At 53.7% G+C, this 23,296-nt stretch overlaps 1 protein-coding gene and 1 non-coding gene across 2 annotated transcripts; one reads left to right on the forward strand and one right to left on the reverse strand.

Annotated features, from left to right (window-relative positions):
• Positions 1 to 4,025: 4,025 nt before the first annotated feature.
• Positions 4,026 to 4,099, forward strand: TRNAN-GUU (transfer RNA asparagine (anticodon GUU)). Its single transcript has one exon. It is a non-coding gene; the product is annotated as a tRNA-Asn (tRNA).
• A 7,466-nt stretch (positions 4,100 to 11,565) lies between these two features.
• LOC142403511 (olfactory receptor 14C36-like) lies at positions 11,566 to 12,504 on the reverse strand. The gene has a single exon (XM_075489769.1). It carries the CDS (start codon positions 12,502 to 12,504, stop codon positions 11,566 to 11,568), a length of 939 nt encoding a protein of 312 aa, XP_075345884.1.
• Between the last annotated feature and the right edge of the window lie 10,792 nt (positions 12,505 to 23,296).

Raw genomic sequence — 23,296 nt, forward strand, 5'->3', positions numbered from 1 at the left:
AATGGTAGGGGCAGGTGCCAGACCTGAGATGAAGAAGGAAATCACACTCATATGTTATCCTGATAAGAAACCAGCCATGTCTGAGAGCAGAGGGATCCACTACAGACCATTAAATGTCTCACCTCTTCTCAAGGTCTCAGCACCTCACTTCTAGCCAAAACCACACATGGCTCATTTCACCGACCCAACAGCATTTCTTCACTCATAACATCTCTGTGCTTCTCCATGGGGCTTTCAGATTACACAAAGGTGCTATGGGGCAGATTGGCATCCTGGAGGGCAGCTCACAGCTTGGAAGGACACCTCAAGGAGATAGCCAAGTGTCCTACTGATGGTATCTCATGAAGGCATGACATCAGCATTGCTGGGCAGCTGCTCTCAGCCTCTGTGCTCTTCAGAGGGAAATGGGCAAGATGCTGGAGAGCTGCCCCAAGGCTCTGCTGGAGCTCTGGCTGCAGAGGAGGTGGCTCATGCCTTGGACCCCACAGCCCTGAGGGCAGAGGCTTTGCCAGGTGGGAGAGGAGGCAAGGGGGCTTGCTCAGAGGAAGGGGTCTGCATTGGAGGGGATGATACGGAGTTTTCTGAATTCTCCCTCCAGCAACATTTCTGTTTTCAATTTCTTCTCATTCCCTGATGAAATCCCTGCTGCCTGGAGATTTTCCCCCTGGGAGGTGTTTCCCCATCCCATGTCTTTACCCTGGCAGTGCTCACAGCCCCCATCCCAGCCTTTGTGCATTCATCTTTGCTCTACAGAATCTGAGGAAAATAGGAAGGGTACAGAGAGGGTCCTAATTTATCCAAACTGAGGGAAGTGATTCAGGTGAGTCAAGCCAGGCATGTCTTTGTGGTTTGTAGTCCTGGGGCTAGAAGGGCACTCATCTCCCTCCCTTGCCTGCCACAACCCCTCAGCAGGTGGGATTCCTCTTGCCTCCCTTCAGGTGTGCACAAAATAGGCACCTGCAGGTGAGCTGCTTGTCTCATCTGCCCTGCTAATTAATGGGGATGGAGGCCAGGAGTGAGCTCTTCAGATGAAACCCCTGGTGGCATCTGAGGTGCCAGAGGTGGTGCAAGACAGGTGCAGGTAGCTGCAAGCTCTGATGGAGTAGCTCTTAGAGACAGGACAGCACCTGGGGGCATCTTCTGGGAGGCTGGTGGAGCATTCCTTTGGCCAACTAAAAGGTACCTAAAGGGTGTCTCCAAAGAGGATGCAGGCTCTCTCTTCTCAAGGAGCCCATGGAGAAGACGAGGGGCAATGGGTACAAGTTGCACCAGGAGAAGTTTCATGTCGACATAAGAAAGACATTTTTTTAGAGTGAGAACAATCATTCAGTGGGACAACCTCCTCTGGGACGTGGTTGAGTCGCCGTCACTGGAAGGTTTCCAGATGTGATTGGACAGGGTGCTAGCTAATCGCACCTAGGGTCCATGAAAGGATGGACCAGATGATCTTTTGCGGTCCCTTCCAACCTGGGCTGTTCTATGATTCTGTGATTCTATCTGAAGGGACAGCAGATGGCCTATTTAACTGGTAATGGAATCTGTTCCTCTTCATTATGTTCATGGCAGCCTCTTGAAGTATTCAGCTGAGCAAATGCAGTCATGTGCCATAGGGAGAGCTCCATCTCTCTCCTTATGTTCTCCAGCAGCTGTACTTTCTAGAACTCCATTGACTGTGACGGCACTTGTCTCATGGACATCCCTACAATGCCAAAGCTAATTCATGGCAGCTACGTACTTTTACGTACAGGAAATCAGGCAAAAATGCCTGCAGGGATGAGCAAGGACTCCCTGGCAAAACTCAAACAGTAAAAGGAAGCATACAGAGGGTGGAAGCAGGGACAGGCAGCCTGGGAGGAATAGAGAGACATTGTCTTCAGCTTCATCAGCTTCCTGAGCAACATGTGCATCCTTGGAGGGTGATTCCCTGGACCTGCACCAGGCAGCGGCCAGGCTTCCCAGCAGGGCTTTCCATCCCCCCTTCCAGAAATGGCCATGTCTCTCCATTCAGCATGCATGGATCCCAAAGCACCAATTTGGGAAAGGCTTCTAGGTGAGGGGAAGGCCTCCCTCAGGCACATCTGTCCTCCTTGAATCCCAGTCTTGTGCAAGGCTCGGGTGGGTGGAGCTCGTTTGGTGCCCACGTTTGTCTGACACATGGCTGGTTAGTGCCATTACCAAGCAGGGAGGGAGAGCTTTGGTCTCAGGACAAGTTCTGCCCAAGGCAGTTGCAGCTCACAGCTGTGGTGCCTCAAGTCACTGACCCATGCCTGGGGTCTCTCATAAATAAAGCCCCATACACGGAAATCACCACAGTTAATGTGGGTGACATGATGCCGTGGTGCCAACATGGAAATTTCCAGCCCGCATACTACGTTCTGGAGAAGAAATATTGATCTTCCTCTGCATTGACTCTCACTACCCTGTCACATCTTTCTGCATGTACTCCTTCAAGGGCCCCTTCTCAACTTTCTGCAGTCTGCCTGATGCTGCCTTCAGCCAAATCCTGAATTATGTTCCTACCTGTCCCTTCCTACGTATCTCGCTGAAGGTTTTCCACTAAGGTTACCCACTGTGGAAAGTGGACTTCAGTGGAGGCAACTTGGAGTTCATAGGCAGCTGAGGAATGTCTTTTATTTTTTATTAAACTATTCCTTTCTTTTCTTTTCTGTTCTTTTTTTTTTTTTTGGCAGGTAAGAACCATGCTTCTGTGACTGCGCAGCTGGTTCTCCAACTACAGCAGGTGGGAACTGGTGCAAATGCACCTTCAGCTGCAGGCTATGGTGGGAGAAGCTTGGATTTGAGAGAGCATGATGCAAGTCCCAGGTGGCTGATGATAGAAATGGCAGGGTGTGTGGGAGGTGGGGGGACAGAGTTTGCCCACACAGTGTTGTACAGAAAAGATCTTACTTTTCCTACATGTTCAGACTTCATCAGGAGACGCATCAGGAGATGAATAGGAATTGGGGAAGGCTGATATCACTTGTTGTGTAAGCAGAAAAGTGAAGAAAACTGGTGAAAGAAGACATCCTGTTGTATTGATATTTATTCCTGAAATCTTCTCAGTTTGGCTGCACTCCTGGAGTCTCTCAACTCAGCCCCACGAGACTTGAAGCATTAGGGAGAATTATGCAGGGAGACTTGGCTTGGCATGGCATTTTGCATGTTAATGAGCCCTCTGGTGCCAAGTTCCTGAACTGCAGGTACTGCAAGAATGAACCGGCCTCTACAGAACTGGAAAGCTTCCTGAGGTGCATCCAAGGGTGGGGAGTGAAGGAGAGGAAGAGAGGAAGGTCAGCTCATGGGGCATGTTGAGCACTGTCTAGCCACCCCACAGCAGAGGGCATTCCCCATCTCCCAGGCTTAGGCATGCACACAGGATGGGAACCTCTCCTTTGTGCAGGGGCCTTCAGTCACATTCCCAGGGCAGACCTATTCCTCCTCCACCCACAGACATCAGTGGCTTTCTATTGCTGGGCTCACACAAGGTTGGAAGGATTTGCTACAGCCCTCAACCATCGCCTTGCTTCTTGACGAGTTCCCTACACCCTCTCTCACATCCGTACGCACTGCCAATCACTGCCTGATCACTACCCGAGAAGCTAAGAAGCTCTCAAGGCTTTCCCTCTCATCCTCAGGGGATGACCACGTTTCTGCAGTCACCATTCGTGCATCGTAAAAACACCAGTTGAGGAAGTGCATCTTGGTGAGGGGAGGACCTCGCCGAGGCACGTCTGTGCTCTTTGAGGTGTAAGCGCTTGTGCAAGGCTGCAGGAGGAGTTGCTTTGGTGGCCAGCTTTGTATTGCAGATGGATGGTGTGCAGAGGGCAGGGAATGAGAGAGGACTGCTACCAGAAATGCCATGGAGGGGAGGTCCGGTGCTCAGGGAAAGAAGGATGAAGGGTGGACACTCCGGGTTCTGGTGTTTCTCTTCCCAAGTCCCCACTGTGGGTGACGAAGCTCTGCTTCCCCAGAAATGGCCAAGCATCTGCCTGCCGATGGGAAGCACTCCATAGCTCACTTTGGGAGTCTCTGTGGCGCAATTGGTTAGCGCGTTCGGCTGTTAACCGAAAGGCTGGTGGTTCGAGCCCACCCAGGGACGCCTTCCCCTTTCCCTGCCCGTGACAGGGGGCTTGCAACTACAGGACCTTGCAGCTCCCTTACAACCCAAACCCTTCTATGGCTCCAGCAAAAGAGGAGCCCATTCACTCCCCTCTCCAAAGGCAGAGCATTCAAAACAAACTGATAGCAATTCCTTACTCCCTTTTGCTTGTGCACGCACCTTTGCATCACTTATTAAACTGCCTTTCTCTTCACCCAGGACTCTTTCTCTCTTTGCCCTTCCAATGCTCTCCCCCCTCCAGCTCAGGGGGGCTGAGCCAGCAGCTGCGTGGGGGCTGAGCTGCCAGCTGGGGACAACCCACCCTGGGATTTGCCTTATTTCTACTCTCACTAACAACAGCAGCACTAACATGCTCTAAAATAAGGTCTTCCTCTTCTTCATGATGCTAAACTCTATTTCTTTCATGTTACTCCTTTCCTTCATTCTTCCTTGACAAGACACTTATAATTTCTCAGTATTATAGTCTGCCATGAAGTTGTTAGAACAATACTTTTTCTCTCCTTTCTAGCTGTTATCATCTAATGGCAACACCTCTCAGACAGTATTGTCCCTACATCATTTCTTTCATTCCCATTTCCAGTCTCTGTGTGTGTGTGAGGAGTTGTTTATCGTGATTATCACATCCCTGAGCAGCTCGTCCTTGGTTGCCAGTACCGGATCCAGGTGAGCACCCAGGGCCTTTGTTGGCCCACTGGGCAGCTGTATGAAGAAGGTGTCCCGCGGTGCTGCAGACTGTTTGCACCTTGTTTTGCCTGGTCCGTGAATGCCAGGGCAATTACAGTCCCCCACAGGAACTGGCTCATTGCCCTGCAGACTTCCTTGGGCTGCTGCCAGAAGACTTCTCCTGCTTCCTCACCCTCACTGCATGGTTCATAACTGCCAACACGATGTCACCCTTACTGGCCTCTCTAATCCTCAGTGACAGAAGCTAAGCATCCTGCAAGACCTCCAGACATCTGAGCTGCCCCTTCACACTGGGGACATCCCCCATCCTCACCTTCCCGGCCACTCTCTTCTGCAGAGCCTCTATCCCTCTACTGCAGCACCCCAAGTGAGCAAGCTGTCCCACCACATCTAATTTCATCCAAAACCATCACAGTGCTGGGAGGCTCCAGCTCCTCCTGTCTGTTCCCCAGCTCCTCCCGCCTGTGCACGTTTGCGCTGCAGCATCTGAGCTGAGGCACCGGGGCTGAGCACAGACTCGTTACAGGTAAACATGGTACCAGGGCCCCAGGGCCCCCACTCTGCTTCACATGCTGGAGTGCTTGGCAGATGTTAATGTAACAAGGAAATGAGGTGCCCACAGACTGCCCCGCAGTCTCCAAGGCCAGAGAAACGAGGCTGCGCAATGACATCTTGTCCAGAGAAATGTTTGGTGACACTGCAGAAACTCTGCAGGGCTGTGGGGCTTGCAAGACAAACTGCAGGAAGGACAGGGTGCTGCAGAGACAGTCTTTGCGGATGGGCAGCCTTTGGTCCATCCACACTGTGGACATTGTTATCACCTTCCCTCTCCATATCGTGAGGCAGCGAGGGCAGAGGAGAGAAGCAAGAGAGAGGTTAAAGGCAGTGTGGAGTGGGAGGATGCTGAGAGCTCCCTGGAAGAGAAATCTTCACGGCCCTTAACACAGTAAGTCTCTGGCTGCAGGGCAATGCACTTGAGTACTCTGGAGGGGTCTCCTAGAGCTGGCACATCCCAGAGCAGGCAGGATCTGGCAGGATGGCTCTCCGGGTTTCTTTCATGTGGAGAAGGACACGCTCCAGCCCAGGGCTGTCCTTCAGAGCAGGGTCCCTGCACCCCAGGAGGCTGTGTGCCAGGCAGGGACTCTGCTGCCTGCCAGGGTCAGCACTCAGCCTGCCCAGCGAGCTCCCCACAGTGCTGTGGGGAGAAGCTGTTGGTTAAAGGAGTGACCCCCGGCAGGGCAGGGTCCTTCTGCTGTCGTGAGGGTGCTGCGTGTGTCAGGGCTGCTCACAGCTCCACATCACCCCCAGCATCTTTCTGAGGGTCCTTTTGAAGAAGTACACCAAGGCAGCATTGACTTGAATGGGAAGGTGTTTGTGCTTTGAGGTTTCTCATCTTGGTTGTCTGCCTGGGCAGCGGGAGATGGGAATTTATTTCTCTGTGCTGGAGAAGGCACTGAGACCGCAGAAGATTTTAGGGGTTTTCCTTGAAAAGTCTCTCAAAACTTCTCCCTGTCTTCCCTCTTACACAGGCCCCAATGCCTTCAGGCAGCAAAAGTCCAACAGCAAATGTCCAACAGCAGCTCCATCACCCGGTTCCTCCTCCTGGCGTTAGCAGACCTGCAGGAGCTGCAGCTCGTGCACTTCTGGCTCTTCCCGGGCATCTACCTGGCTGCCCTCCTGGGCAACGGCCTCAGCATCACCGCCGTAGCCTGTGACCGCTGCCTCCACACCCCCATGTACTTCTTCCACTTTAACCTCTCCTTCCTCGGTCTGGGCTCCGTGTCCACCACTGTTCCCGTATCCATGGCCAATTCCCTCTGGGACACCAGGGACATTTCCTATGCAGGATGCACTGCCCAAGTGTTTCTGTTTGCCTTCTTGATGTCAGCAGAGTTTTCTCTTCTCACCATCATGGCCTATGACCGCTACATGCCATCTCCAAACCCCTGCGCTGTGGGACCCTCCCGGACAGCCGAGCTCGCAGCAAAGCGGCAGCAGCTGCCTGGGACAGTGATTTCCCCTATGCCATGCTGCACACTACCAATACATTTTCACTACCGCTCTGCCAAGGCAATGCTGTGGACCAGTTCTTTTGTGACATCCCTCAGATCCTCAAGCTCTCCTGCTCACGCTCCTTACTCAGGGAATTTGGGGTTCTTATATTTAGTGCTATTGGAGCACTCGGGTGTTGTATTTTCGTTGTGCTGTCCTGTGTGGAGATCTTCATGGCTGCGCTGAGGTTGCCCTGTGAGCAGGGACGGCACAAAGCCTTTTCCACGTGGCTCCCTCACCTGACCGTGGTCTCCCTGTTTGCCAGCTCTCCCATGTTTGCCTACCTGAAGCCTCCCTCCATCTCCTCCCCATCCCTGAATCTGGTGGTAGCAGTTCTGTACTCGGTGGTGCCTCCCACAGTGAACGCCCTCATCTACAGCACGGGGACCAAGGAGCTCAAGGATCCCTGAGGAAAGTGATTTAGTGGCCATTTTTCAGTACTTGTGGACTTCCCTTCTCTCTGCACAAATGACTCCTATGGTATCCCATTGCAGGTGCCTGCTTTGTTCATTAGTCCTTGTCATTATCATTATCTGTATAACATAAATATTGGGATTCACTTCACTGCTAAGGATGAATGAACCTTCTCTGTGTCTCCTGACTGTCAGGAAAAATCTTTCGAACGCTGCATCACAGCTCTGTCTCCCACAGCATCTTTGTAATAAAATGGCGTCTCCTCCGTGCACTGCCTGAAGACTGGGCTCTTCATCCAAAGCTGGTGACGAGAACAGGCACGAGCAAATGCTCCCCAAAGGAGCCTGTTGGTCCATGGATTCAGGATCAAAGAGCTCCTTGTCCTGTTGGTGCCTGTCAGAGACTGAGTGTTGCATTTAGGCCTTACCCGTTGGTGTCTAGTGAAAGTGGAGACGGTGAGCAGTCACCGAGTCGCTGAGGTACATACCCAGGGCTGTTCCACATGTGACACACAGATGATGTCCTTAAGGAGGGCAGTCTGGAGCTGCCTGGAAACCCCAGGCATCTCCATGGATGGCACGGGCCTGTGGCGGGCAGTGACTGGAGCACCATAAAGAGAGAGATTGGGCAAGGCGGAGTCCCTCAAAGGAAAAGTGCTAAACCCAGGCGTCTACAGGGAAACAAGGACTCTGCTGTCCCAGAGGAGGAAATGGGGCGCCAGCAGGCGCATGGAAGGGAGGCAGGAGAGGCATTCATGTCACCCCCAGTCACGACTGAACGTTTCCTCTCCTTGGAAATGCACCATAGTCCCTTCAAGCACCTTCCACCTCCACAGACCCTCAGGCAGGGGGCTTAGCAGCTGTGATCCCCACCCAGCTCCCGAGGGCCAGCAGGGAGCACAAGGAGAGGGCCAGGAAGGACCATAACGATCGTGGAGAGGTGAGATGGGATCTGATGTGGGCTAGAGTTTGCGCCAGAGAAAATGCCCATGTTCAGCTAATTCAAAACTGTTTCTAGACCATGGATACCCTGAAGCATGCTTACAGTGCAGAGCCAGGAGTTCTTGCTCCACCAGGCCTGGGACGTGGCGTTTCCCACTCCCCATCCCTTTGTGCCATCGTCCCTCACGAAGAGTGACGTTGAGATGGAGGCTGGCACTGTGTCAGGGCTTACACTGTGGAAGCATGACCCAGCAGACCTGTGAATTTGCTGCTGTCCCTTAGTCAGTCCGTGTGCCTAGCACATGTCCTTGGGACAGCCTCCCCCACCTTGTGTGCTGGCTCTAACCCCCAAAAGTCACCCCCCATCCTGGCCCTTTGTATTTTTCGTCCCTTGTGCAGACCACGGCAGGGGGATGTTTCCCCAGCCCTGAATGCATCCTGCACCATGTGGTGCCTGCAGGGTTGGGCTGGGGGGGGCCACATGTGGGGCAGCAAGGCTGTGCTGGTGCAGGGATTAGCATGTGAACATGAGCCACACTGCCAGGACATCCCCAAATTACCTTCAAACGCCAGCCAGGCAGGGCTGTCACCCCAGTCACCGCAATGACTCTGGGATCCCAAGAGGCACCATGAGTTGGAAGCATAGGGTGGGCACCACAACCCCAGCTCTGCCAGCAGACCTTCTGAAGCCAGAGCTGCTCCCAATGGTTGGGAGAGGACTCACTGCTGCTCACAGGGTTGGGGGTGGCTTGGGGGCTGCAGCCACCAGCACCGCCTGCCAGGAGCCCCAAGACACAGCGGCGAGTGTCGGTTCCCGGTACCACAGCTCCCAGTGCCTCCCCTCCTCTGTGACCATCCTCGCTCAGGAGCACCACTGGGTGCGAAGGGGAGCTGCTTGTTGTAGTAGTCACTTCAGCATTAGTAGCAAGGCTTGCTGAAGTCTTAGGCCACAAGAACTTTCACCCAGATCCACCGACCGTGCACTGAACTTTGACTTGGCCCCCAAAACCCATGCAAACCAGAAAGATGAGGAGGCTTCAACCTTAGCAGAAGCTGCGATCTTAGAGAGAAGAGAAGAATCGGCCCGCCAAGAGACAATGAAAGGGCCCAATGAAGAACGGGAAGACCCCAGACCCAAATACTACTATTGGTCCGAAGAGTCTCCTGAGGGGAGGGGAATTTAGATACCTTAGATATACCTCAGATATACCTTACAGGGTATAATTACCCAGGGATTTCTTTGTTCTGGCTCCCTCTCCGGAGGCACCCAGCTCGAGCTGTTTTCACTGCTGTACCAATAAATTCACCTGGCGCGCGTCGTCTCGGAGGCTCTGCTTCGGGAAACCTAGGGTCGAGCCAGAGGGGAGAGAAAGCACCCGAGAGCGAGTGTATGTGAGCGAGGAGTTGAAAAGGGGCACCCATCAGCTCAGTGGAGCTGCTGCTGCGAAGGGACTTTGGTCCTAGCAGTTAAAGTCTCGGGCGGTGTGTGTGCGACTCCCTGAATGGTGTGTGAATGCTCGGGCAGCGGCTTCTCCTTTAACACTGCTGGAGCTCTTCTCTGCTGACCCCCTGCCATGGCCCCTTCTTGTGTTCAAAGTCACTGTTGCGTAGGAGTCTGAGGAGTGGCTGGAGGGGGGGAACCCTCCCGTTGAGTCAGGAGGTTCAGACAGGACCCCCTTGCTTTCTAAACTCCTTCTCAGAGAGGAGTCGAGGTGCAGCTAAGTCCAGTCTTAGTCTCAGACTTGGTCAACGGTTTATTTTCTAAGGACGGTACATGTAGCCACCCATCAGAGTCAACGATTGCCTGTCAGAGCCCTCTCAGGGCTTCCACTGAAACAGCTTCGCAAAGTTGATTAAGGTGGCAGCGCTAAAGTAATTTGACAGCGTTCTAAGTCCAGTCAATTATTCCACACCCCTGTCTCCGCCCTGGTGCCAGCTCACAACCACTACCACAATCCCTCTGCAGTCTATGCCTCTGCTTGGAGCTGGCCACCGTGGTGTGCCTGCATGGCCCTGAGGATCCCAGAGGGGCTGTGCTTGGAGAGCAGGTTGTGACAGTCCTCGGTCTGAGTAGGGCTGAGGATCTGGTTGGGGATCATGACGGAAAGGAAGGGACAAGAGATTGCAAGGACAAGAAGCAGGAAGGGAAATTTCACAGGAGGTTAAGGAAAGACAAAGTTACAGAGATATATTTGTATGATCATGAGAGTGGATCAGCACTGGTTCAGGGGCCCCAAGATTTTCAAAACTCACCTGGAGAAAGCATTGACCAATCAGATGTAACTCTAAAGTTCTCCATGCTCAGAGCATATCATGGTACTGGAGACCTCCAGAGGTCCCTTCCAACTCAAATCCTCAAGGAGGAAGGAGCTGGACACAGCAGTCAGGGTAGGGGATACTGCTGTGTGTTGAGGCATTGCTGGCATTTGTAACCCCTGGTGCACCTTTTCCTCAGAGTGACATGGCGAATGAGGTCATCCTCAAAAGGAGGCCTCTGCTCCACGGGCACCGGGAGTGCAACCAGTGTGGGGAAAGGCCAGAAAAGTTCTCAGAAACACTGCCAGGCATTCCACCATCACAGAATCACAAAATAGTTGGGGTTGGAAAGGCTCTCTGGAGATAGCTAGTCCTCCCTTGAATCCTAAACCATAAGCTCTCAGTTGGCTCCTCACCCATCCCCAGGCCGATGTCCAGCCACTTCAGCTGCTCTCACATAAAATGCAACTCCCCCTCCTCGTCTTCCCATACAGGCCTTCCAAAAGAGCTGTATCCCTCTGTGCAACACTCCAGTCGTGGGAGCCATCCCACCATGTCCCCATGATGCCAGTAAGATGGTAGCCCTGCAACTGCCCACAGACCTCTAACTCATCGTGTTGATTCCCCATCCTGTGTGCATTCCTCTACAGGCACTTTAGAGAGGCACCCCAGCTTCTTGAGATCCTGGAGAGGGTTTGGCAGGTTTCTCCATCAAGGGGCCTTGTAGGCACGTTTTGCTTAAGAGGAAGGCTTCAAAGAGCACTTTACAAAACATGATTTTTTATTTTCATGGCTACATTTTATTACTTTTCACTTTAGAGGAGAGCTGATAGCAGCATTCTGCAATTGATATTGATCCACTGTGCCTCCTAAGGAGGATGGGACAGGCAGGAGAAGCAGTGCCTTGAGGACTGAGACGATGGTCAACCTTGCTCCTTCCCTCCCCAAGCCTCAGGCTCAGGTTCTTGCCTCTGGAGAAGCACGGTGACTCCAAAAAGTAGTTTCTAAAGGCAATGTTCAAGCAGAGAAGAAAAGAACCAAACAATCAAGCCTGGCCTGAGACAAACTTGGAATCGCCTGTGGAAAGAGAAGGGCAGCTTATTCCTGCTGCAACAGCAGACAGCGGATCAGTCTCTTTAGTGCCTCTTTGAGCTCCTGAGTCCTCATGCTGTAGATGAGGGGGTTCACTGCTGGAGGCACCACTGCATACAGAACGGCCACCACAAGATTCAGAGCTGGGGATGAGCTTGAGTGGGACTTCAGGTAGGCAAACATGGCAGAGCTGGCAAACAGGGAGACCACGGCCACGTGAGGGAGGCACGTGGAAAAGGCCTTGTGCCGTCCCTGCTCAGAGGGGATCCTCAGCACAACCGTGAATATCCGCACATAGGACAGGAGAAGGAACAGAAAACACCCACAAGCTACGCAAAGACTGACCACAGTAAACCCAGCTTTCCTGACGTAGGAGTGCGAGCAGGAGAGCTTGAGGAGCTGGGGGATTTCACAGAAGAACTGCTCCACAGCATTGCCTTGGCAGAATGGAATGGAAAATGTGTTTCCAACGTGCAGCACCGCATTGAGGAAACCACTGCCCCAGGCAGCTGCTGCCATTTTGATGCAAGCTCGGCTGTCCATGACGGTCACATAGTGCAGGGGTTTGCAGATGGCGACATAGCGGTCATAGGCCATGACGGTCAGAAGATAATACTCTGAAGAAACAAAGAAGAGAAACCAAAAGACCTGGGCAGCACATCCTCCATAGGAAATGGTCCTGGTGTCCCAGAGGGAATTGGCCATGGATTTGGGGACAGTGGTGGAGATGGAGCCCAAGTCGAGGAGGGAGAGGTTGAGGAGGAAGAAGTACATGGGGGTGTGGAGATGGTGGTCACAGGCTATGGCGGTGATGATGAGGCCGTTGCCCAGGAGGGCAGCCAGGTAGATGCCCAGGAAGAGCCAGAAGTGCAAGAGCTGCAGCTCCCGCATGTCTGCAAACGCCAGGAGGAGGAACTGGGTGATGGAGCTGCTGTTGTTGGACATTTGCTCCTTCCAAGAGTGCGTGACTGTCCAAGGAGGAAAAGACAAGTTCAAACAGACCTGCTTGAGCAAAACCCATTGCATGCGACCCAGAAACTCTGCCCACTGCCTTCCTAGCTCTCTGGGGGACATTCTGTCAGGTGTCTAGCTGGACCTCCAGTTTGTGCTGGCTGCGTGAGCTGTGAGGATCAGAGTCCTCTGCCCATGGGTCCAAAGGAGGTAGTCCTGCTCTGCAGCAGTGTTAACACAGAGGTGGCAAAAAGCCTTCTGATTGTTGTTCCAGGGGCAGGACGCCCTGAGCTGACTGCGGAGGGCTTAGTCTTGTCACCCGGCAGGTAAATTCCTATTGACCACCATGAGAGGTGAAATGAGGAGCACGCCCAGCTGCTTCCTGGAGGCAAGAGGACAGTATTCATATCCTCCTACTTTTCCTTCGTTGACAGATTTCAGTCTACCACTATCAGCTGTCTCTCAAGGCAAGGAAAGGCAGGAGGCAGAGGTGACCTGGCCCATTGCCGAGGGCTTTATCCCTGTCCACACATCAATACACCGCATCCACTATTTCTCCAGGCACTGGCTGGATAACAGAGCGCAAGAAATGCCTGCATAGAAATGTAAGCTCCAATGCATGCCTTTTTCAAGCGGTGAAGATTCAGCAGTTTCACTGCCTGCTTTGCAGGGAATGGGGTTGAGGAGGTGAGTATAGACTCTAGAAGAGCAGACTCGTTTAGATACCTGTGTCTGGTGTTCATTGCAATGGTAGAAATTCTCGGCTTTTCCTTAGCTCTCAGGGTAAACACTGGGCAGTCACTCGAGACCAAAAAAGCTCCCTGTAACCTAGTGCAGCCTCAAGAGAGCGGCTGCGCTCAGTGGTCTTGCTCACAACTGCCCTGTGCTGGCACCTCTCTCAGCTAGAGGACGATTGCACTCAGAGCTCACTCTGCAAAGGAATCTAGACTGTGCAAAGAAGAGAGGAGTCCAGTTTCAGAGGGCAGATCTCCAGAGAGCTGTCTCGTTCTCAGCCCTGATAGGGAGAGAGTGGCAGGGAGGATGTGAAGAGGCTCCTGCCTCAGATGAGCAAACCAGGGACTGTCAGCTACCAGAAGGACCTTGCAGGAGAGCTGTGCTCTTCTGCAGCACTACCCACAGCCTGCCAGGACACGCCAGGGGGACAGTCAGGTGTCCTGAAGGTGGGGGTCTCTTTAAAAGAGAGTGGGCTCATTCCCCAACCCCACACGCTGCATTGCCACAGCTCCACACTTTAGAAGTGGGGTTGGACGTCTCACTGCCGTAAAGGAAGTCACCTGCATGGAAGGACTCTCAGGGCCAGTAGCTGAACCGCAGCTGAGCGCCCTGCCCTTTGTCCCATCGATCTTGAAAAGAGGGACCAGAGCAGCAGGGAGAGATGGAGAAACAGGGATCGTGGCCGTGCTCCTCCTGCCAAAGGAGGCATGGAGAGAGCGAGAGACAGGCGGGCTCTCAGGAAAGCCTTCCCCCGTATCAACGTCCGGATGGTGACATTGCCAGCCAGTTGCTCTCAGCCCCTTTGTCATGCAGCAGGAAAAGAGCACGTTGCGGGAGAGATGCACCTCTCTTCTGCTGGAGACCTAACTGCAGAGGAGGAGACTCATGCCTTAGACCCCATGGCCTGGAGGGTAGAGCCCTCTGTTGGGTGGGAGAGGAGACAAGGGGGGCCGTGCTCAGAGGCAGGTGTCTGCAGCGGACAGGCTGAAAGGGAATGGTCCAGATCCCGTCTCCCACAAGAGAGGAGCAGAGCTGTTTCTCTGCCCCTGTGCCTTTTCCCTGTCCATGCTCACAGACCCCATCCCACCCTCTGTGTGCTCAGTTCTGCCCTCCACAAACCTCCCGGGAGAGAGGTTTTCAGGAGCAGCTCTGTGTTTGCAGCTGCTAAGGAGCAGTTCAGAAAAGCCCTGATGAGAATGATGGCAACTGCCAAGGAGATGTTGGTGCTGCCTATAGGTTGGGGGGGCAGGGGAGGCTGAAGGGACTTCCTGAGGTTCCTCACACACCTCTTGATCTTTCAGAGTAACATTTTAGGAGTCTCACCCCCAAACCTAAACCCCTAATACTGTTTCCATCTCACTATTGACAATGGGGAAAAACTGAAAAAAAAAAAAAAAAACAACACAAAAAACCCTACAAAAAACCCAAAACCCAAACCCAAAGCAACCCAAAGTCAGGCAAGAGCTTTCAGGTACCTGGTGACTTTACCTTCCCCTTGAAAAGTCCCCATCTAGAAATGGTTAGCTAGAGCTGCGAGCATCCCTGTCCCACATAACACCCTCCGGATGGAAGAATGACCCTGCCCTGCCAGGGGTTGCTCCTTTCACCCAGACCTTCTGCAGGGCTGTGGGGAGTTCCCCCTTCTCAGTCACCCCTGAGAAGCTGTGAGAGCCATCCTGACAGATCCCATGCCCGTCAGATGTGGCAGCTTCGGAAGACCTCTTTGGGAACAGCAGCTGCGCTGCCCTGCAGCCAGAGACTTACTGTCTCAAGGACTGGGAAGATCTCCCCAGCTATGAGCCCTCCTCCGTCCTCCCACTCCAGGCTGCCTTTTACTTCTCTCCGAGCTGCTCATCCTGTCTCGTCACCTGCAGGCAGTGCCCTGAGCCCTGCTGCTCTTTGCAGAGGAGCTGCTGCTGGACTCGGCTGTCTTTCTGCAGGTGCCATGCATCCGTTGCCATGAGCTCTCTCAGTCCCAGGAGCTTGTGCCAGCCCAGGAGCACAAGGGCAGCTGCAGGTGTGACTTCCTCTGCCCCACAGACTCCTTGAGGAGCTCCCTGGTCTCCAGTGCTGACAAAGCAGCAGGGTCCCTCCTGGGGAACCTTCTTGGAAGGAGGCTGAAGTAAACACCTACATCATGTCTCTAATCTGGGGAGAGAGCGGCAGAGTCCAGCCGTGTGGTTTGTCCTTTCAGAGAACGGTTGACTAAAAGAGGTGACAAGTTCTCCCTCTGAAAACCCCTATTCCTCCCCAAATACTAGGCAGTGAGAGGGAGGGGTTTGTTTCCCCATGGAAGGCAGTGATGCAACTGAGTCAATGCAGAAGTCAGACTTTGGTTACAGGCTTCCAGGCTCTCAGGTGATTCATCTCCCTCCAGTTCATGCCACAAACCCACAGGAGCTGTGATTCCCTTTCCCTCAGGCCAGGTGTGCAGAAAAGAGGTGTCTGCATGGGAGCTCCTTGACTAAGCTCCCACTAGAGCCAATGGAGATGGAGGGAGGGAGTCAGTTGCTCACGCAAAGCCCCTTGGTGACATTTCAGGGCGTTGGTGGGTTGAGCATGGCCAGCCACTAAGCACGCACCCATTTGTTCCCTTGCTCCCTTCCCCCCTTCCCCAGCGGGATGGGAGAGAAGCAAAAAAGCCCCCCTTCATCTGGGTGGACAGGGCTCTGAGCAGCGTGATCTAGTGAAAGATGTCCCTGAGCAATGGCAGGGGGTTGGACTCCATGATCTTTAAAGGCCCCTTCCGACTAAAACCGTTCTATGATTCTATGAAGAGAGCATGGTACTGCAGGGGCTGCGCCCAAGAGTGCTGAGAGAACAGGTCCATGTCACAGGGAGGCCATTCTGTATCATCCTCGAATGGTGGTGGAGATGAAGGGACCCATCTGATCATTGGTGAAAAGCAAATGTTGCACAAAAAGTGTGTCACAGAGCATGTCCTCCTGGGTCACATTTCTGGGCCAGGAAGAAGACAGTGACTGAGAACAGCCAGCATGGCTTTGTGTAGGGTGGATCACAGCCAAGCTACACTTCTGCCTTTTCTGATGACAGGGCTGGATTTCTGCACCAGGGAAGAGCAGTAGATGTCATTTGCCTTGCCTTGAGCAAGGCTTTTAACACCATCCCCCACAAGAGCCTTGTCTCCAAGGTAGCACATAATGGGCTGCATTGGTGAATATGTACGTTGGTTAAAAGTGGTCAGAGAGTTGCTCTCGGAAAGTCAGTTAATGGGAAATATTGCAGCTGGAGGCTGGTGGCAACAAGGGGAGTCCTGGAGTGTCCTGGGACCCGTCTGGTTTAACATTTTTCTAATGACCTGGAGGTCTTTCTTGTGAAGTCTGCACACCTGATACCCAGGTGGTGGGACTGGTTGACACACCAGGGCAAGGCTGCCATCCAGAAGGACCTAGGTAGGCTCAAAGGCACGGGCCAACAGGAGCCTCATGAAAACCAGCACGGAGAAATGCAGAGTCCCGCACCAGAGGTGGACTGAGCCCCTGCAATGGTACAGGCTGGGGACTACCTGTCTTGGGAGTAGCTCTGCAGAAAAGGTGCTGGAGTTCCTGAGGGCCATTAGGCAAAAGACAAGTCAGCACTGAGGAAGGCCAGCAGTGTGGTGGGCTATATGAAGAGGAGCATAGCCAGGAGACTGGGCATGTGTTGATCGTCCTCTACTCAGGACTCGTTAGACTACTGGTAGGTACTGCATCCAGATTTGTGGCCCTCAATAAAAGGGAGAGAGATCAGGAAACTGGAGTGAGTTCAACAGAGGGCCACCAAGATGGTCTAGGGCTGGGGCACTTGCCTTCTGAGAAGGGGCTGAAGGAGCTGAGCTTGTTCAGCCTGCGGAAGGGAAAGCTTCAGGGGCACCTCAGAGCAGCCCATGGCTTTTGAATGCCTGCATCTTCGTAGCAGACAGAGCCAGACTCTTCACTGTGATGCATAGTGCAGGATGACGGAGAAGTTCAAGCTTTTCCCCATCCTGCCTGGAGGGCCGGGACACTTGTTTCACACAGTAGTCAGGGTCAGGTGGGGGTGCAGATAGTGTGAGTGGAGGAAATGCCTTGGGCTCCAATGAAAGCTCAAAATTTGAACTGCACGACTCCATTGGCTGCAAGTAGACATGAGTTACTTGACGCAACTGTGAATTTACACCTAGCTGGTCGAGTTTTCTTAAGCATCTCACTGAGAGAAGCAGTGGTGGGGAAGAGGAGAGCACTCCCTAGTTTCCCAAATCCCAGGGTGGTTGCCAAGCCATCCCTTTCTTATCCTCTGCCATCCCATTCCCTGGGAAGCACATCTGCTGGAGCTCCAGACTGTAAGCGTTGGGGTGTCTCTATGTTTTGCATAAGACAAGTCTTAGTCTTCCTAAAGACCTATCTTTGCAAAATAGCAGTCCGTGTCTCCATTAGTCCTGCCGAGCATCTTCTGTCGGCAAGGTCGAAGTAAGCGATATGATCAACACCAGGCAGGATTTCCCATCCTAAAGTGCACATCTAAAATGGATCAGAGGGTGGGCTTGCAAAACTGACACCGTGAGTCTTCAGGTGGCACGGGCACTGCTGATTCCTCCTCCAGGAAGCCGCATAAAAGAAGCCCCCGGGGAGTGCCAGGGAGCAGGAGCGCTGCAAGCAGCAGTTTGCACAGCACTTTGCATGGAAGGGCGCGTGAGAAGGGCAGCGCACTCTTCCAGTGGTGGGGCTGCTGCCTGCTCTGCTCAAAGGCAGGCTTAGGCTGCGGCCCCACTGATCACCCCAGCTAGCTGTCAGCTGTGCAAACCTACCCAGCAGCTTGAGGTCTCCAGGGAATTAGAAAGGGTTCTTAGGCAGTGCTTTGAGGTCATCAGAAGCATGGTGGCAGAAACCAGGTGAGGGCTGTGCTCTGCAGCAGCTGGGCACCATCTCCCTAGCCAGCCTAGCCTGGGATGAGTGGAGGTGGCCACTCAGACAGGGCTTCCTCTCAGGGAAGCTGCAGTCCAGGTGGAGGGCAGGAAAGTCTGTACCCCACGCTCCTGGGTGGAGGAGGGTGCAAGCTCCACCTGCGCAAGGTGTGCTCTGGTGGAGTCCCTCCGGCAGCGAGTGGAGGAGCTGCGGGAAGCAGTCAGGAGGTGATGCCGTATAAGAGAGGCGGAACAAGAAATAGACAGAATCTTATTTGAGGCATTGCAAGAAGAAATATTGGAAGCCCTGTGAGAGACTGAAAGAGTTAATGTCTCAAACATTGTGGCGAGGCACGGCGCTATTTGCATGGCGCCTGCAGGTCGGCGAGCACGGGGTGGGGGAGAGGGGGAGCAGGATGTGCGGGATGTGGAGAGCTCGTCGGAGGATGCACGGTTCTGGGTTCTGCCGGACCTTACCATGTATGGCCAGAGGTCACAGAGTTGATCTGAGGAAGGGGCTTGCAACCACCCGAGAGACCCCTTGTGACCACCCCCTCCCCCAGCACCTGCGCAGAATCACAGAATCACAGAATCACAGAATCACAGAATCATATAGGCTGGAAAAGACCTTTAAGATCATCGAGTCCAACCATAAACCTAACACTGCCAAAAACCACCACTACACCATGTCTCTAAGTACCTCATCCAAACGTCCTTTAAATACCTCCAGGGATGGCGACTCAACCACTTCCCTGGGCAGCCTGTTCCAATGCTTTATAACCCTCTCGGTGAAGAAAAATTTCCTAATATCCAGTCTAAACCTCCCCTGGTGCAACTTGAGGCCATTGCCTCTTGTCCTATCACTTGTTACCTGGGAGAAGAGACCGACCCCCACCTCTCTACACCCTCCTTTCAGGTAGTTGTAGAGAGCGATGAGGTCTCCCCTCAGCCTCCTTTTCTCCAGGCTAAACAGTCCCAGCTCCCTCAGCCGCTCCTCATAGGACTTCTGCTCCAGACCCTTCACCAGCTTCGTTGCCCTTCTCTGGACACGCTCCAGTACCTCAATATCCCTCTTGTAGTGGGGGGCCCAAAACTGAACACAGCATTCGAGGTGCGGCCTCACCAGTGCCGAGTACAGGGGATCATCACTGCCCTAGTCCTGCTGGCCACGCTATTTTTGATACAAGCCAGGATTGGATACAATCCTGGATACAATTTTGGATACAAATTTGCATACAATTGGATACAATCCTGGATACAATTTTGATACAAGCCAGAAGATGGAGATCTTTCTAGAACAAGAACCATGTCAGTCCTGAAGGGGCGTACCTGGACGTCGGGATTTGCTTATAAAAGACACACCCTCCAGGGAAACACGCACGCACCCACCACTGGAGGATTGCCACGTCTGTCATCATCATCACGGGATCCAAGGGTGGTGATACTTTTTCTTTCTCTTTCCTCCTCTCTTTTCCTTTCCTTTTCTCGCTTCTCTCTCCCTCTACTCTTCCAATATATGCAAGTTTGGGATAAATTGTGACAGGTTGCCCGGAAAATCGCTCCATTGCCAAATTGCCTCTGTTTGTTCGTTGAGCTCACCAGTTCGTTCAGTTTGTCCGTTTGTGGAATTCGCCAGTTAATAAAGTTGCTGGCCAGCCTGTTCCTCTGAGTCATTGTCGTGACTGTACCGACCACGCGGCTCTTTCGAGCAGAGATCGGCTTTTGTCAGTACACAAACCGTCGGGGAATCGAAAAGATTCACCCCTCTCGCAACCCACCGAGTGGGACAAGACAACCCCATGGCACTGACCTCCAAGGACTACCAGGCAAGGAGTGTCAACAGTGAATAGACAGCATCTTGGAGAAGGAGGCACCATGGTCTCTGGTGACCCATGGCAGCAGGATATCACGTCCAGCCGTTTCCCCCTACGTACCAACCAGCAACAGATACAAAGTCTTGGCAGTACATGAAGCCAATGGGCAAGATTCCCAGGGAGAAACCTCAGCAGTTGCCCATCCCATAAAGGAGCTCCATCCATCTGAGCTGCCCCTTGACACAGAGGCCATCCTCCGTCCTCGTCTTCCCTGCCACTCTCTCCTGCAGAGCCTATATCCCTCCACTGCTGCAGCCCAGTTGAACAAGTTGTCTCGCCACATCTCATTTCATTCCAAAGTGTCACAGCGCTCAGAAGCTTCAGCTCCGTCTGTGTGTGCTCCAGCTCCTCCTGGCTGTGCACATTGGGGCTCAAGAGCTCAGCACCTCAGCTGTGGCAAGAGATGGTGCTGGCTATCCCAAGCACCTCGCGTAGCACTATTCGCCTTTCTTAGGGCATTAAAAGAGAGCCCGGAATTAAAGAAGGTCTCCTCAGTTCAGAGATTTGGATATGTCTATGTTTTGCAGTAACTGGTGCTCTAGTAAACACACTGGAAGGAGCCGAGAAGGGGCTGTGCCATGGGGTGGTGTTGGAGTTCAGATGATGGCACACTGGCACCAGACCCCTTTGGGAGGCCCTGGGGTGTCTGTCCCACGCCAGCTCCAACAGGGCACAGCTTTCCTGGAGGCCCTGTGCTGTGTTTGCCTGCAGAATGGAGTTGTATTAGGCACTCCAGGCAGCTGGCCAGGCAGTGGAGGCTTTTTTTAAAATGTAGTTAAAATGAGAGCCCTGAAATAAATAAGATGTCTTCAGTGCAGGGATGTGGACATGTTAAGATATTTTAGTGGAGGCCCTCAGGCAGTGGGTGGAGGAGCTGCAGGAGGAAGTCAGCAGGTGACGCTGTCTTAGAGAAGGGGGTGGCTTTGCAGTGACTGGTGCTCTAGTAAATGCACTGGATAGAGAGAGACCCGGGTCTCCTTCCGGTGCACTCCTGCATTTGCTCAGCTCAAGAGCTCTGTGTGCTCCAGAGATATATGTGACAAGGTGCACGCAGGTGCCCTAAACGTACAGGTCGGTGTCATTTAGGATGGCCAAGGAAATCCCCCTTCCACCTCTGGCCCTCAGCTGATGCTCGGGAAGGATGGGGGTATTCTCAGAGATTTTCCATCACAGCTTGCAAACACTTGCACACGTCTTAGACCAACCCTGGCCCCTCAGTCATCACCAAGTGTGTGTGGGTGAGCAACTGAGCGCCCACAGAATAAAGACGAGGGGCTCAGAGCAGGGGCTCACCTGCAGGCAACGCTTTTGTGCACCCCTGAACTGAAGCAAGAGGAATCCCATCTGCTGTGGCTGTGTGGGGTGCATGGAGGGAGCTGAGTCGTGCTTCTTCCAGCTGGGAAGGAGATGCCTACATTGCCTCAGCTGAACCACTGCCCAGCACAGGGGAAGCCAAGCCCTCCCTGTCCCTGTCTGTCTGTCCTTCGTCTTATGGGACAGGACCTGCGGTGTCCAGAGGGGAACATTTACACCTCTCGCAGACAACCATGCTCTGGCAGGACAATTTCTGCTGCAGGAATCAGTCCCCCTCCAATGTTTAGAGAGGCACCATTAGTGATGCTTTTGTTGACTCCAAAGTACATTCCCCAGGGATGATCCTGCTGCCTTTCGGCGGTGTCAGCCCTGGAGCCCCGGGGACACCTCGAGGGAGCCCAGAGGGGGCAGAGAAAGTGGCGCCTTGGGTTGGTCCTCTGCTGCTGAGCTGCGGTGGGGTCCTGAGACGGAGGAAGCTCACGGCAAGCATGCAGTGCTTCAGGCAGACAGCTCTGCCCAGGAGCAGATGCTCTGCAGAGCACAGCAGGGCTGAGACACTGCCTGCAGGCAGCAAGGGGAGATAGATGAGAGTTTAAAGGCAGTGTGGAGTGGGAGGATGCTGAGAGCTCACTGGAGGAGAAATCTTCACAGCCCTTAACACAGTAAGTTTCAGGCTACAGGGCCAGCAGAGTATGCTGGAGGGGTCTCCTAGAGCTGGCAGATCCCAGAGCAGGTAGGATCTGGCAGGATGGCTCTCCGGGTTTCTTGTGTGTGGAGAAGGTTGTGCTGCAGAGCAGGGCTTCCCTGCTGCACCCTCAGAGGGACAGGGCACGACCACCCCCTTCTTCTAGGGAGGCCTGCAGGGGTGTGCAGCTGGGTGTGCAGGCAGGGGTGCCCAGGGCTGTCCTTCAGAGCAGGGGTCCTGCACCCCAGGAGGCTGTGTGCTGCTGCAGGGACTCTGCTGCCTGCCAGGGTCAGCACTCAGCCTGCCCAGGAAGCTCCCCACAGTGCTGCGGGGAGAAGCTGTGGGTGGAAGGATTTGACACCCCAGCAGGGCAGGGCTCTTCTGCTGCTGAGAGGGTGCTGCGTGGCTCAGGGCTGCTCACAGCTCCACATCACCCCCAGGATCTTTCTGAAGATCCTTTTGAAGAAGTGCAACAAGGCAGCATTGACTTGAAAGGGAAGGTTTGTGCTTTGAGGTTTCTCTTCTTGGTTGTCTGGATAGGCAGGGGGAGATGGGAATTTATTTCTCTGTGCTGCAGAAGGCACTGAGACCGCAAATCTTCTTAGGGCTTGTCTGAGCTTCTCCTTCACCCCTGCACACACAGAGATGCCCCTGTTCAGCGCCTGCTGCCAGGAGGTGTCTGCAGGGCAGACCTGACCACACTGTTGTTGGGATGGGGTCTGTGAGTACTGACAGGGAGCAGATGTGGGGACAGAGAATGAGCTCCTGCCAGGAGGGACAGGTCCAGGCAGCAGAGACATAGGCTCGGAGGGACAGGGAGCCGCTACCGGAAATGCTGAGGGCAGGGGATTTGGGAATGTCCCTGCCGTCCCCTGCAGTGCAGACACCTTCCCTGGTCTCCTCTCCCACCCAGCAGATCTTCTGCCCCCTGTTCCCAGGCTGGGTCACCCCCTTGGAGTCCTGACCCTTGATGAGTTTAGACTCACCAGTACCCATCTCTCTCGCCCTTTTCCGCCTCCCTCAGCAGAAGCATTGGGGCATTTCTCCGTGTTTTGCCTCCTGTCTGTGCTGCCCTTGTTCTTGCCCTCAGAGCCTCTGGGGAGGAGGGTTTCAGCTGCAGGTCACATACTGAAACGTTGGCTCCTGCCCTGTAAACATGTCCATGGGAACAAAGTGCCCCAGCCCATCCTAAGCCGAGGGCTCTGGGCGATACAGTGCTTGGGGCCGGGGAATGAGCTGGCTCTGTCTGGTCACTACAGTTTTAGGCCATCCAACAGTCTCTCTGGGGTTGTCATG

This window comes from Mycteria americana, unplaced genomic scaffold, assembly GCF_035582795.1.
Source record: "Mycteria americana isolate JAX WOST 10 ecotype Jacksonville Zoo and Gardens unplaced genomic scaffold, USCA_MyAme_1.0 Scaffold_37, whole genome shotgun sequence".
NCBI lineage: Eukaryota > Metazoa > Chordata > Aves > Ciconiiformes > Ciconiidae > Mycteria > Mycteria americana.

Bases quoted from the DNA above. Each gene is read 5' to 3' on its own strand.
- LOC142403511 (XM_075489769.1), bottom strand. From the start codon at position 12,504: ATGTCCAACAACAGCAGCTCCATCACCCAGTTCCTCCTCCTGGCGTTT.